At 37.6% G+C, this 14,869-nt stretch overlaps 1 protein-coding gene across 1 annotated transcript; it reads right to left on the bottom strand.

Moving 5' to 3' along the window:
- Positions 1 to 2,697: 2,697 nt before the first annotated feature.
- Positions 2,698 to 14,253, bottom strand: perp (p53 apoptosis effector related to pmp22). Its single transcript, XM_072390728.1, has 3 exons — positions 13,866 to 14,253; positions 7,344 to 7,481; positions 2,698 to 3,983 (listed from the first exon to the last, which is right to left on the bottom strand). Exons 1-3 carry the CDS (start codon positions 14,068 to 14,070, stop codon positions 3,772 to 3,774), a joined length of 555 nt encoding a protein of 184 aa, XP_072246829.1. The 5' UTR covers positions 14,071 to 14,253; the 3' UTR covers positions 2,698 to 3,771.
- Between the last annotated feature and the right edge of the window lie 616 nt (positions 14,254 to 14,869).

Genomic DNA, 14,869 nt, shown 5'->3' with positions numbered 1-14,869 from the left:
GAGAACCCACATTTGCATGGTGAGAACATGGAAACACCACACAGAAAGGCCTCAGCTGAGATTTGGACCAGAAACCTTCTTGCCATGAGGCAGTTGTGCTATCAATCACACAGCCCTGAACTCATTTAAGATAAGAAAACACTAGGGAAGTATATGAAACTATGAAAATTAAACTCATTTTGGAGCACATTTGACTTTTTGTTATGCACATTTATGGGCCTGAAACAGACCTTGCGTACCTGGGAGCTGAGTTACCACAGTTCATGACTTTAGTTTACAGCTCCGCAACATACAGTTTTACTCTACGGTTACTTTACATTGTTGTGGGAATTTTAACCTCATGGCCTCATGGCCTCAACATCACAAAACGTGTATGTCTGCACATGCGCAGGGCTCATGAACAGCTCATGAATTTATGACGCTGGTGTCACATCCCACAATTCTAGGGGAGGCCAAAGGGCAAAAAAATTTACAAATTCTCTTGAGTTACTTTCAATTGAACCAGATGCACTAGTTGTACATTTGAAAAAAATTATTCTAGAGGCAATGTAATGGTTAAGAAGGTGTGCTTTGCATATTAACCTTATCATCTAAAGTGCATGGTTTTCACAGAGATAAGTTTATCAGGTCACAGGGTGCTTATCATACAAGCAAATCTGCTACAATCAACACATCCATTGCAATAAAGTGGTTTGTTTAAGCTCTTTCTGCTCTTTAAAGAGTAAATAGCTTTTTTTGAGCTAACTCTGCTGTAACACTTATCTTATGTTATAGCTGGCTCTACTTTCTGCCATCTTTCGACTCTTCTGCAAGTATTTGTGTGACTATATGCTAATATTGTGATTATGAGTATTTTGGGTCTGTATTTACCAATGATGTGTGTTAATAATCAGTTTGATCTTGAGTTCAACTTGTGCATGAGTCGTGCTGAGGAGAGACTCAGAAGCTGGCCATTTGTGGGCAAACCCCCCAAAATGGGCAAATGACAAGTCTTCTGAAAATATTACCAATATTACCAAAACATAACCAAAAGTGCATTTCTTGTTACTATGTTTAAAAAACTAATTTTGTTATATCAAGCGTGAGTAAATAGAACTTCAATCACTTGTTGAATAGTGATCATAAATTCATAAAAATTGGTCCTTGAATACATGTACAATTGTGCCTTTATACAGTTTTTTCAGAGGTGAAATGAACTGAAAATAATCAAGTTTGAGTATAAAAACTGAACAATAGAGCCCATTTGACAGCATGTGAGCAGCCATGTTGTGTCCTGTGATTTCTTAAACCTTTGGAAACGTATATAAAAGTAGATGAAAGTAAGAATTGGAATGGAAGAAACGTTCTCCAGTATTTTCCAACTTTGATGATCCTTTGGATAAGTTTTCTTTCTGTTTCTACGTCTGTAGTTTACTGTAATTTACCCCTGTCGTTTTCTCTCTTTCCCTTCTTCAGTGTGCTTCCACTCTTGGTTTTCTCTCCGCCTCTTTCACAGAGAGACCAGAGTAGTCGGGACATGCCGCTCAAAGTCTTAGGCTTGTCTCCGGGTGGGGCTCTCTGGGTGTGTGTGATACATAACTTATGACTCACATCTGCGCATTTCAGCGTTGTTTATCATTTGTCGCTCCCTGTGCCTGAAGTCATGTGCGTGTGAGTGTGTGTGCTGCCATTGGGAATTATTATAACCACACAAACAAGAAGTTGCCGAAAGGCTTCAACTGATTTTTAAGCCCAACCCAGTGACTAGGGAATCAACTTTCAGTTTTCTGATTCACTTCAGGTCATCTCAGGTGTTACTGTATTCATTTTGAGCTTGACTTGCAAATTCCCATGAGAAACCAGATTTTTTTAAACTCTTGAGTAAAAAGAAAAAATTTGAATTTATATAGGAAGTTAATATTTCCTATACATTTCCCCCCCAGTTTTGCATTCCTGCAATGAAATAAAATTTTCATTCTTAATGAAAAGTCAGAAGATGAACCATTCCAAATAAAAACACTTTATTGCATAAAAATACACAAACTACCAAGAATAATTCATGACAGAAAAAATATCTCAGAATTTTCCAATTAGAATTTCCTTTTACACAGTATATAAACCATACAGTGTTTACTAATTCAAAGAGTTAATGTTGAAAACAGACTCAAGCACATTATCTAAAAGTTCTGCTAACTGAGCTGATGAAAGCAGTTACTGAATTTGTGTTACACAGCTTTGATCAATGGTGACATCTTTATTTTTTTTTTCATTCTACAGAAGAGCTCTTCAGAACTCACCTATGAAATCAAACAAATTAACATGGACTTGTTCAGACTTGAGTTTTGACATGAGTCGAGACATGAACAGACGCAGCCTGTCTCATAAAAACAAGACCAACTGGTAGGATAGACATTTTAACATTCAACACCGAAGAAGCTAAGGCACAAATTTGACACTCAATGAGTCAGATTACTGAACATTTAGTCCTTATCATACCAACAACGCTAAAGTGGTATTTCCACAATTTATGAAGGCTTCAGAAAAATACAAGTTTGGTTGTGTTTTGGAAAATAAAAAGGCTTTAACTCAAGTCAAATATGATCAAATGTTCTCTGTGAATGCACATGTTACATGAACTGGCTTTGAGGCAACAAGACACAAAAAAACAGAATAAACTAACAAGTTTATATTGTTCCCTTTTAACCAAATTTTGTCATCATTATCAAACAAGTCAGCTCGCATGAGTTTTAACCACACAAAAATCTTTCAGTAGGTTATTAAGCTTATTGCAGATTACTTAAAAATAACTGAAAGCTGGAAGGGAATATTGAAAAAAAAATTGTTGTATTCATTTTAAAAAATAGGACGTGAAAAAAATTAGGACAAAACAAAATTTCTGAGTAAGTCAGTGCTTTGAGATCAGCTATTAGACTCAACAAAACTCATCTAAATTTGCAGAGAAGCGATTACATTAAAGTAAAAAAAAACAAAAAAACAATCAAACACCTCTTCCTCTGTTTTATTAACCGTCACACTGGTCATCTACACAAGTGTATTATTAAATGTTTTTGCTAAATATCCAAACACAACAGAGTTACCTCCCAGTTATACCCCTTTGGTAGTGATAAGAATACAAAATTCTTGAGACAAACAGCAGATAAGAAAGCGCATAAAAAGGTGCAAAACAGTTGTTAAACTACGTTTACATTTCTGTACGTACAGGTTATATTCAGCATCTGAGTCCCAGCCTTTCCCTCCTTCTTACCACATGCTCAATAACACTTTGAAGAACTGAGAAAAATGTATTATAGTACACAGGACAAGGTACAGCCATGATAAACATTCATTTTGCATCCTGTGCAAATATTTGAGAGTGGATTCCTCATCTTGTAAGATTTTGGATGTGAGACAAATAAGGCGAAAGCTAAACTTTACACCAAATTATCTTATTCAAGTTAAGGGCACTTGGGTGACACTGCATCTAAATTCAAAGTTAAAAAGTACACACTGAGAAATATGTTTAGTGTTATGAAAAGTTAGTTATTTTATACGACACTAATTTAATGTAAAATAGAGTTCATTAAAGCTGGTGTAACATCAAATCACAATCCACATCTCTGTGAGAGGGTAAAAAAGGGACGCTTCCATTGCCAAACCAAATTTAACTGAGCTGGACCACTGTAGATCTTTGGCAAAATTATAGAGAATGAAAATATTCAACGGTCAGAACAGATCCAGCTGAGAGCGAAAAGTGGAGATGGCTGTAACTGGGTTGCCGATCAGGTTTGCTCCTCAGGAAGTGCTGTAGAGGTATTTGATCTTAGCGTCGCCATTCAGTTCGTCCTCGTAATTTGGCAGACAGCAGAAGAGCACGGAGCAGCCGATGCAGAGGATGGTGGCGCCCCAGCCAAACCCGTAGGCCCAGGTGTAGTAATATTGGCCCTCGAAGATAAGCTCATTGAACTTGACGGGGTAAATGATCAGAGCTATGATCTGGACAATCACTGCGGAGAGAGACACAGTCAATTTATTTTTCAGTCATCATAGAGTGAACCCTCCTCTAAATCTCCTCTTATTATGTGCATCACATTCAGTAAAAACTGTTCCAATTACTTGGTTCTCTCAGTATTTCCAATTTGTAACTGTCCGTTTCATGCCAGTCATCATCTTTATATTTTAAAGACTTTACACTGGTTATCTGTTATTTATTTATTCGTTACAATGCACTACAAGGCTTCTTATCTGACTACCTCTCTGAAATGTTAACAGTTGATGAGCCTGGAGGACCACTGAGATCCTCCATCTCTTCTCTTTCAGCTATTCCACTAAGCAGAACAAAAACCTTTGGAGATGCTGATTTTACTTTTTGTTGAGCAAAATGCTGAAACAAACTGTTTTTAGTCATTTGATCCATGAATATGTTTATTTAATTTCTCTGTCTTTTCATCAATATTAATTCTATTATAGCTTATTTCAGCTGTTTTCATGATGCATGTATAAATATGTTAGATTTGTCTATACATGAATTTACATGATCTGTTTTTAATCTTTCTGTTATACTTCACAGCATGCATTAGTCTCTGTTTTATTATTAACTATTCTTAAAGCACTCTGACAGCTAAAAGCTTCCAGTGCTTTTTAATTGGCAATCAATATAAGCTTTTTTACATTCTCTAGATTTAAAGATCTTCATATATATGATACAATGTGTAAGCAACTACAAACCACTTTGGGGTCCCTGGATGAAATAATATGAGTAATTGTGAAGTGTGATAACACTAATCTAATGATAATTTTGATAGTTTATTCAATATCTACTTAACTGTATTTTTAGTTTGAAAGATTGTAAATGATGTGTTGAATTACCCCACTTTAGAAGAGACACAGTCAGATAACTTATCAACACATGCTGAACTGCACAAATGCAGAAATAATTTAATCCTAACATGTCAGCCACTGGACAATTTGACAACTATCTTAAAAACTTTGTTTTCATGAAAGGGGGAAAACGGTTTTGTAATCACAGAAAAGAAAATGGGTGACAACACTACACTAAACACTAAATACTAGAGTTAGTCAGGCTGCAAGCTAGACAGGGAAACTGAACTGATAAAAACGTCAACAGCAGGGTGTGGAAAATACCTTCACATGAGAGTGCCACAGTTACATGACCATAATAAAAATCTGTGAGACCAAAGTGTTCATCTTCCGACAGCGAACAGTTCTAGTACGATCATTATTGGTCATAATTTCCACACAATTATACTTGTAAAGGGTGTGACCCCAGTTTGTTGAGAATAAGAATTAAATCATTTTGCTTTGGTCTTCACACCATTCACACCCTGATGATTTCACTCAATCACAGATTTGAGTAAATCAGAAACATTCTGTTGATCATTTGATATTGATCCACGAGCTCTTTCTTGAAGTTCAAACTGAATATAACTTACGACACATCTAAATTTGCCACCACAGAACGTGGGAATCACGGTGGACTGTCTACTCTGCCAGTCCGGCACTGAAAAGCTGTACGATTCTGTACGGTATGTGCTCTGTCTTGTTTTCTCACGTTGTATGAAGGATGAGTCATGTCGAATAAACAAACTAAACAACCTGTTACTACAACACTGCCACACCAAAGCACACAACGCCACTCACTTTCTGTTCAACCTAAACTTCTTATCTGTGACATCATCACATCATCACCTTTTTCTGTGGAATTCTTACAGTTGTTCAGGGTCACCTCCGTCCCTCCCATCTACCATCGGTCCACTTCAAATTCTTTAGCTTTTACTTCCACACTTCTCTTTTTTACAAACACTGATAACCTTAATCTCTCCGCTTGACCTCAATGTGTTACCCCCCCCCCAGCCTGGTGACCACAAGCATTGTTAAGCACATTCCCAGGATTCAATTCAATTCAACTCAATATTGTTTTCATTGTGATTCATTCATAGGCCAATCAAATAAAATTCATTAAATTCCAAATTAGTCCTAGTCATACAAAGCCAATAGAAAAAAAGTTGCTGAGCTTAAGAAACTAACAGATAGCATCCTTAATTATCCTCAATTTAATTCCCATCCTGAGCATGCACTAGGCGACAGTGGAAAGAAAAAACTCCCTTTTAACAGGAAGAAACCTCTGACAGGAAGGGCAGCCATCTGCCTCGACCAGCTGAACACAGAGAACAATGAGGTCCAACGCTTAAAACATCAGAGTCATCTCAGGTTAGCTTTAGTTTGGCCTCACAGTTGTGAGGTCCTAGACAGTTGAAAGAATTCTAAGGAGAAGGAAGTCACCAGATAGGAGTGAGATTACAAAAAACTCCAGCAAAAAACTTGTGGACACTTATTTTACTAAATCAAATGCTGTAAATAATAGTTTTATCTCAATTGGTTACCAAAAAATGTGTTTGCTACATTTTATAATGCGATTAGCTAAACCGAGTGCAGGAAGGTTGGAGGGTGGAAGTACTTAGGACGCTTTCAGTATATTTCAACAACATTCAATAGAAACATCCAAAATAATGAATACATGCAAAATATGAATGTGGGGACAACCAAATCACAAAGAAAGTACAAATTAAAGCAGAACTGTATCATAGCGGAGCAAAAACTAAAGCATTGAAAGCTGACATCAACTTCTCAGATTCTTTTCATTGGGCTTTTTCCAGCTTTATGATTACATGAGACATTTTTATATTACTTAATGACACAAAAGTTGGCTACTCATGAAGGCTGGCGTCCTGGGCTCAGAAAAAAACAATTACTTGGTGTAAACAGCAGATCGCGTTTTGACATTTCTGAGGCTGAGGTCTCTTCCACTCACAGGTGAGGGATATTTGGAAACTAAGCAGGCTACTATTGTGCTCATTACTGGTAAGACTGGAGGCATGTTTGCCATCCACTTTGATAAATCTTACCCAGGGTTGACTATGGCTCTTTGTGTAGTCAGTGCTAAAATTATTGTCTAATTATTATGTCTATTTCACTAAAACAAGAGGGACTACAGGAAGTTAATATTCACCCACCCATCTGTCAGCTCTCTATGCTTGTTTTAACTTGTTTGTGTTTGCAGAGGATCGACACAACTCCAGTGGATAATGGGTGAGAGGTGAGGTACTCACTGAATAGGCTGACAGTCTGTCATACTCTCAGGCTAACACAGAGTCTGTGGACTGCGGAAGGATGTGGGATCACCCAGAGTAACCCAGGCAGACACTGAAAACTGGGAGTCAAACTGACAACCCTCTGTCTGTGCAGCTCCATGTAAGACTTTCAACTAAATCCCACTACTGCATGTGGTGGTTGTGGAAATAGGATGCTTGCATGTATGTCTCTGTGTGTTTGTGTCCATAGCTTACCAACAATAATCAGCAGGCCTCCTGTTGCGATCAGAAGTCCAATTCTGACATTACACATTCCCACGATGGAGATGATGAAGGCCATGATCAGGAAGATTAGTCCAATGATCATCAGAGCAGCAACTGCCTGGGCCCAAGCTGAAGTCCAAAAGAAATAAATAACTTAGTGTTATGACTCAAACAAACAAATAAAAATCAGAACACTTATAACTCTACAGCAGGAATTACATTTTTCTCATGATGACTTTATTTGACCCGGGAAAGCTTTTACACCCATCTGATTAAAATCTACAGCAGTAGTGTTACAATGGTAACAGGAACACAAGCTCCTTTAGTCCCTTATTCCCACTTTTCCCATTTTTAGTTGATTTTTCCTCAATGAATTCTCTCTGCACTATATATTGTGATCAGAGTCTAGATTATCTGAGCCGATGAAGAAGGCTTGTACAATGGTCTAAGTCCCCTCCAGTTATCAACCTCAAAGGGATAAGCAGCAGCAAGAAGTGAAGGGAGTGGTCTGGCGACTTCTTTTGCTCTTGGTATTTCCTGTCAGGCGAGATATAAACTCCCTGTTGCAGCATGCAAAGTTTCTGGCCGATGAAATGTTTATTTACACTTAATATTCTCCTTTTAAGTGCTTGAATTAAACTTTTGACAAGACAACAAAGAAGAGTGGTGTAAATTTATTGTGTTAATACAGGATATATTATGCATGTATAAAGGAAACAAAATATTACTAATACAGTCATTTTTTTCTTGTTTTATTAACTTACCCCTCTGGTGTACCCTTCTGAAACTGATCCCAAATTAAAGTATGTAATAATAATAATAATAATAATAATAATAATAATAATAATAACTATTTATTTCACAGTATTTTATGCAGTATAATACAATATAAAACATCTGACTAATCAATATGTAGTCTGCTGATAAACCACCTTGGTTCTGGGGAAATAAATGAGTCACTAAGTGTAAATAAGTTTGTGTTGTCTTTAGTCATTGCCGTGACTCTGAAAAACACTGTCTGAGCACTACCTGCTGAGGGGGATGAGAGAAATTGTGTTTCTTCTACACAGAGTCGCCACACCCTAACAACACCCTTACTTCACTGCCACTCCAACGTCTGAACAGATTGCTTGTAATTAGTGGGAATAAGGGCTAAACCCCACGCCTCCCACTATATCCAGCTTTAAGTTTTTGGGAAGAGAACTCTAAAACATGCAGTCATTGTGTTCTGAACTGACAAACGTCAAGGATTAAGGCAAAAACATTCTCAAATTTGCGCTTCATGCAAACATTCAGGCTCTATGTGATGATCGACCACACAGAGTACTGCAGGTATTCCCAACTTTTGTCTGGATTTCAAAACAACAGTGTTACGCCCATTTTTCTGACACTGGATAAGCCCACACCCTAAATTATTCACAGTCGTAAGTGTGTGGGTTCCAGTAACACTCTCCTTGCCTCAGCCAGAGGCATTTCTTTCATCATGTATACATCAGACTAGTTTAACTGGTTCAAGCTTAATGTTCACTTGCATGCAAACTCAGCAACAGTGTTGTTATCAACAGAGAAATGAATCCAGACTTAACCTTGGCTCAAAGAAGTCCTTCATACTGAATTTTTATTGTATTCACGTAACAGAGAGGGTTTCTTAGCTATAGTTCAAGAGGAAAATTTCTCAAAATTCAAAGGCAACACAATCAGTTTAGCTACTTCAAAACTTTGTGTGACATTAAGCTGTCACACCTACAAAACATTTATTTAGATAATTAAGCATTAACTGTGACAGGCCAAGCTAATACTAATATGGCTTTTAATCAGTCAAAATAAAGACAGTTGTGTCATGACAGACATCAGAGTCCAAAACCTGTGTTTAATTATTTCATTTTAAAGCTTCATTAGTTTTTTCCTTTTCTTCCAATGTAAAACATAAAACAAAAGTATACCTGTATTTTGTGACTGTGATATTTGATTATCTGCTTAATGAACTGTCCGTTCATTACACAAAATATGCACCATCTTCAGCAAAAACAAACAAAACTAATTACATTGACATCTAGTCATTTAGCTTGTAATCGAGGTAGACAAATTTAACACCTGTGCTTTGAATGATGCAGACCGATGTTTGTGTTCATAAACATATATTTGAGTATGCACATAGTAATTTAATAAGAAATTACATTTGCATTCCTTGTAAACGCTTACACGCTGATGCTCAAGTTTCAAACATGAGTCGCTTTGAGCATAAGAAAGGTACAGATTCCACTAGCTGCTGTTACTTGACATTAACTTCTAACATTTACAGCATTTTTACATACTTAAATTATATGCAACTGTGTCTCATGGGTGAGCACTAGAACAGCCTGTCTTGATCACCCTTAACTTAATGCCATCCAGCTGCTCAGACTTATGCTGCTCTCACACACATTTGAAAAGAAACTGCACACTGCAGACACAAGAATGTAAGGCTTCATAAAAAGGCTCCAATGAATTCTAAAAATGCAAGCACACACGACTCTCTCAAACTTGCTCAACTAAGGCTTGGCCCTGGCAGAGCATCTGTATTTGGGCAACAACTGGGGAGAATTTTTTCAAACCTTCAGAACAGGTCTTACAGTCACAGACAATGTCCATGAAAGCTCTTAGAAGGCTTTAGTTCAGACTATAGGGATCACCTCGACACCCTGAGTTTTCTGTGAAAGGCTTTTAATGGAACACCCACAAAACAAGAAGCTCTGTTGAAATAAAACACAGCAGCGGTGAAACTGCTTCTTTAGCCTCATACAGTTTTATGGTGACGAACTTAAATCTTTAACCCTTTTAGCTTTTTTCAATTCTAAAACAAGTACTCTATTAGAGCACAATAATCTTCTTTTTTCAAGCAAAACATTGATGTCCATACTTTCCAAAATGTCTTACTTAGCCTTGCCATGCCTAATTGTAACAAATATGATTTGAGATTGTGGACTGAGGGTCAGAGGAAAAAAAAACATCTCTACAAATAACATAATTTCTTTCTTTAGAGACAGGCTTGTATCATTCAGTCACTTCAATATATGAACAGTCTGTGCTTTGATGAGCAGATACAGTAGGTACTGTAACTGCTGATACTTTCCATATCCTGCATGTCAGTACAAGCTTTTAACCTCTGCTACATGGTACAGAGTTCCCAAGAGTTGACTCAATTGAGCCAAGACCTCATTTGTGCCCTTATCTGTTGGCATGTCGATGCCATGCAGTCACATGGAATTTCACAAAAGAAATTTTTCCAGTTTTAACAAGAGGAAACAGTTGAGTCAAGTCCAACATTCAAAAATTGCTTGGTCAGATTTAGGCGTTACTTGGTTAAGCACAAGGAAAATGTTATAGCTTGCCTTAAATTAGTCCCACCCAACCTGTAAATGACTCAAACTTCCACCTAAAAATCAAATTTTACGACAAGACTGTGCTGGTTAATTGATAAAGTCATAATAAGTTCAATAGAAGCTATTTTCACCCTAAATGAACTGGCGGTTACTGTGTGCTTTAAGTCATACAAAATACGTACAGTATGACTTAAAATGCTCAAAAAGGACAAGTATGTTGTCTTAAAATTCCTATTATGTGTTTAACTGTCATATTTATTCTGTATGTGAAATGTAGAATAACATTAGTTAAATGCAGTTTCATTGTCAGTTGCAGAACTAGCAGTACTTTTTTTTAATTGCAATACTGATATCACGCTGTTTATAGATAAGAATGATAAAAGAGAAGAAGAAACAAAAAGCTTCAGAGCTTGGAAGCATTTTGATTAATGGTCAGTGTACAGTGCATAGTAATTCAACAATTATGTGCCCCTGAAGGGATAATTATACAGTTTATGCCATGTATGGACTCTTTTTAACCCATTCAGACCTAAAGTTTAGTTTAAGGGTTTCTAAAACCAAAAGGATTTTTGTAATCCAATAAAACTTTTTGTTAATTCACAATTAACTGGTTTAATGCCCAACCCTTTGCAAACTGCTTCATAAATCATATAAAAGCTGGGATCCATAACAAGTCAGCCATATTAAATTCTGATTTTTGTTTCCTTTTGGGATGATGGGTCAAAACCTTACATTTAAAATACACCTGAGTTGGTTTGTAAAAGCTGGCATTCATATATTTCACTATTGGCACCCTAGCTGTTCACAAAGCTGCAGCTCCTTGGAATACAGTCCTCCTTTAGTTTTGGTGCAGTTCCAAAATTTACAACATCCTACATTCACACACACACCAATTGTGTTTGTTTCCTTGGTTTTTCAGAACAACCCCAGAAGTATTTAGACCAAGGAACCTCAGGGCAAAAATGTGTCTTATCCAGCCAGTAGTCTTCTGGCAGCTGTGTTCATCTTTGTTTTTTTCTTTTAACTACTTCACTCCTGCTGAGACTGAAGGACGCCCAGCTGAAACAGCACTAAAGTACAGTTCAGACAAGCAAAACAAATATACATGATCTAAGACTTAAGGAGATGGGGGGAGAGCTAAAAATGCTGGTAGCAACAGTTTGCCTTTTCAGTCTTCATGTCGAGGATCTGGTGATACTGGCGTAATAACTGCCACAGTTATGGGAACTAGATAAAAATGTTGAATTTAATCAAAGTTGATTTGAAACTGCAAACAGACCCTCCACTGCTGCTCTCACAGAACCAGACACTGGACAATGACCTACATCACTGGACCAGCTGATGATTATTTCCATTAATTCTGATAAATATTTCTCAATGACCTAATTAGATTGTATAAAATCAAAAATAACACCAATCACTGTTCGTTAGACACTACGCTCTCGTCGGCCTGACCAACCGTCACAATGTAATACTGAAGGTAGAAAATTTATTATTTTTCTGAAAAGCTACCATCTTATTTCCTGCTGATCGACTATCTATTGATGGGCAAGCAAAAGATTTCAGCCACAACTAATAAAATAACTACTACACAGGTAGAGATGTCACAATCAACAATTACTTGTGTTGTTGCAACGACTCGACATAATCGCGATCATGGTTGAACAATCGTCACCATCATTTTCATTCTGTTTGGGTATATATCCACAGTTACTGTCCTGCCAATAATCCTAATCTGTTGCAGCTTGCCTTGGGTTTACGATCACTAACAGCTGAGCAAAGCTTCAAGGTGTTATTTGTGTTTGTGACTCTGCAGAAGAGCCCATTAGTATCCAGTTTTGATGTGAGTGTAAGCTTTGTGTAGAGAAGGACAACATGCTGTCACAACCCAAGATTATTTTGCGGGCTACTGTGCTCAGCCAGTTTGAATGTATTATAAGAAGATGGCCAGAACTTTTAAAAAAAACTTTTGCTTGTGTCTCTAGGAACATGTATGCATTTTGCAGACCTAGCAGGAGCTGCCTGCCTTTATGTAAGCTGAGCGAATTTCATTGACTCTGATGGAAGAGGAACAATACTGCCTTTGTTTGTAGCCGAGGGTGTGGAGCCACACAAACACGACCTGAGAAGGAGAGAGCAGTTTGTTCTGTTCACAGTTACTGTTCAACATGCAGTATATTTATGTGCCAGTAAGTTATGCGTCTTTGACTGGAAGGAAAAAGTCATTCACACTTTGTCTATAAATAGCTGTATCTTTGATAACAAGTCAGCCATCTTAAATTCTGCTTTTTGGTTTTTTTGGGGATGATGGGTCAAAACCTTACATTTAAATTACACCTGAGTTGGTTTGTTTCCTGAAAGTTTGCCCTCAGCGAACGAGTGCCTATTAAGGCTTGAAGACACTTTTTATCTCTGTTGTGCTCCATCCACATTGTGAAGGTGACGCATTGCTTTTAACACAGCTACGTTTTGTGGAAGCAACACATTCTAAAGCCCTCTCTCAACTTTAGGCCTCTGGCAAGTTCACATTTCTTTTGGAGCTTTTTTTTTTCTTTTAAGATTTTTAGACTTTTATTTAACCTGGTCTGTTGCATTAAAGTATTCTTAAATTATTCAATTACTGCTATAACAATCCCATTTGTACACTGGTTCTTTTTGGGAGGTTTAAATAAGGTTGCGACATTATTTAAGGACGCCTTTGGGGATCAAAATAAAAGGAAAACTCAGTTATTACAAATTTTTCTTTGCATAACATCATCTATTACTGATTCTTACAACACAGAAGAAATGCTATCTGAGTTGATTGGCCTTATTTGCCTCATTTTTGTATCTACTGCCGTTTGGGCTTCTTATGCAACCACCTGCATTAAAGGTTCCACCTTTCTGCTGCATTTGCCCAGGCTGAAAGTGAAATGAAACGAGTTAATCATCGTGGCGACCAAAGTTCATTCCGTCTGACTGACTGTTTAGCAGGCCTTCCTCCTCCTCCCAGACAGGAGTTTTTGTTTATCAGCGGTCGACTCTCAGGTTACAATGTGTGAACAGTGAATTTAACGCACTGTGGAAACAGACACCCAGAAATACATGCTTAATTCCCTCTCACGGTAATAATCATCAAGATGATATATGCGAGGCACAAGTAAGCACTTACAAAACTTCATAAGAGACCTGCAGTCCCAGTCGTTATTCCTGCCTTGGCACTCCGTCCACATACTGGCGTAGTGAGACTTGCCCTCCTCGTCCTCGACCCATCCCGACTCGGCGGCTATGGCGATAATGTCAAAAATAACGGCGAAGAGGAGAAGCAGGGGCAAGATCCACCTGCATCGAGGGTAGGCGATCCCACAACGGAACATGTTCGACAATCAGAGCGTGTGGAGCGAAGATACGAGAAGGGCAAACAGCGGGCGAGGAGTTGGTTTGTTTCCGACGAGGTGTGCTTGCGTCCTGTGCGTCTTTGCAAGAGTGTGGGCCGTTTAAGTGAGAGTTGATCAGCTCCACCCTAGAGAAGAATAGTCTTCAACCTGGATGGGACGTGAAGGGTTGGGCTTGTTTGGTCATACAATTCGAAGAAAGCCCAACCCCATTCACTGAGTCATATTATTCGCACGAAAACCTGTAACCATTTCAGCCTAAATCCTAACCCACAGAAATAATTTACGTGAAACTAAAGCTTTTGGTGTTTTAGTTCTAGAAATTCCAAAAAATCGAGAGAAACTGGTTCGTTTGTAGTGGGTCAACACGATGCACTACATCAAACGGCCACAAGATGGAATCCCGACTCAACCAAGAAAACTCAATTTATTTAAATGAATAATTGATTTAATCTTAGATTTACAGGCTTATTTGTTACATCTACCGTGTATTAAGTACTTCAGAGAGGCTGTAGTTGTGATAACAGAGTTATCTGCAGACACAACAGGCAATTTTAAGCAACCTTTGTCACTTTAGTTGCCTTATAATAAAATTTCCGTAATTATTGTTTATTTAGATTATTTCTGTTGTTTACTACATGGAGACACAAGGAACCAAAATTTAATTACCATTTTGTCAGCATACAACAAGCAAAAGCAAAAAAAGTTTTGATGCAGTGTAATGATTTGCAATTTAGTTTAATTTTTAAAAACTGATAATAACTTAGTTTTGGTTTTGAAA

The sequence above is a fragment of the Leuresthes tenuis genome, unplaced genomic scaffold (genome assembly GCF_036924035.1).
Source record: "Leuresthes tenuis unplaced genomic scaffold, fLeuTen1.0.hap1 SCAF_8, whole genome shotgun sequence".
In the NCBI taxonomy this organism is placed as follows: Eukaryota; Metazoa; Chordata; class Actinopteri; order Atheriniformes; family Atherinopsidae; genus Leuresthes; species Leuresthes tenuis.
Note: the sequence above shows the minus strand (reverse complement) of the source record. Positions and strands in the feature narration are given on the sequence as shown.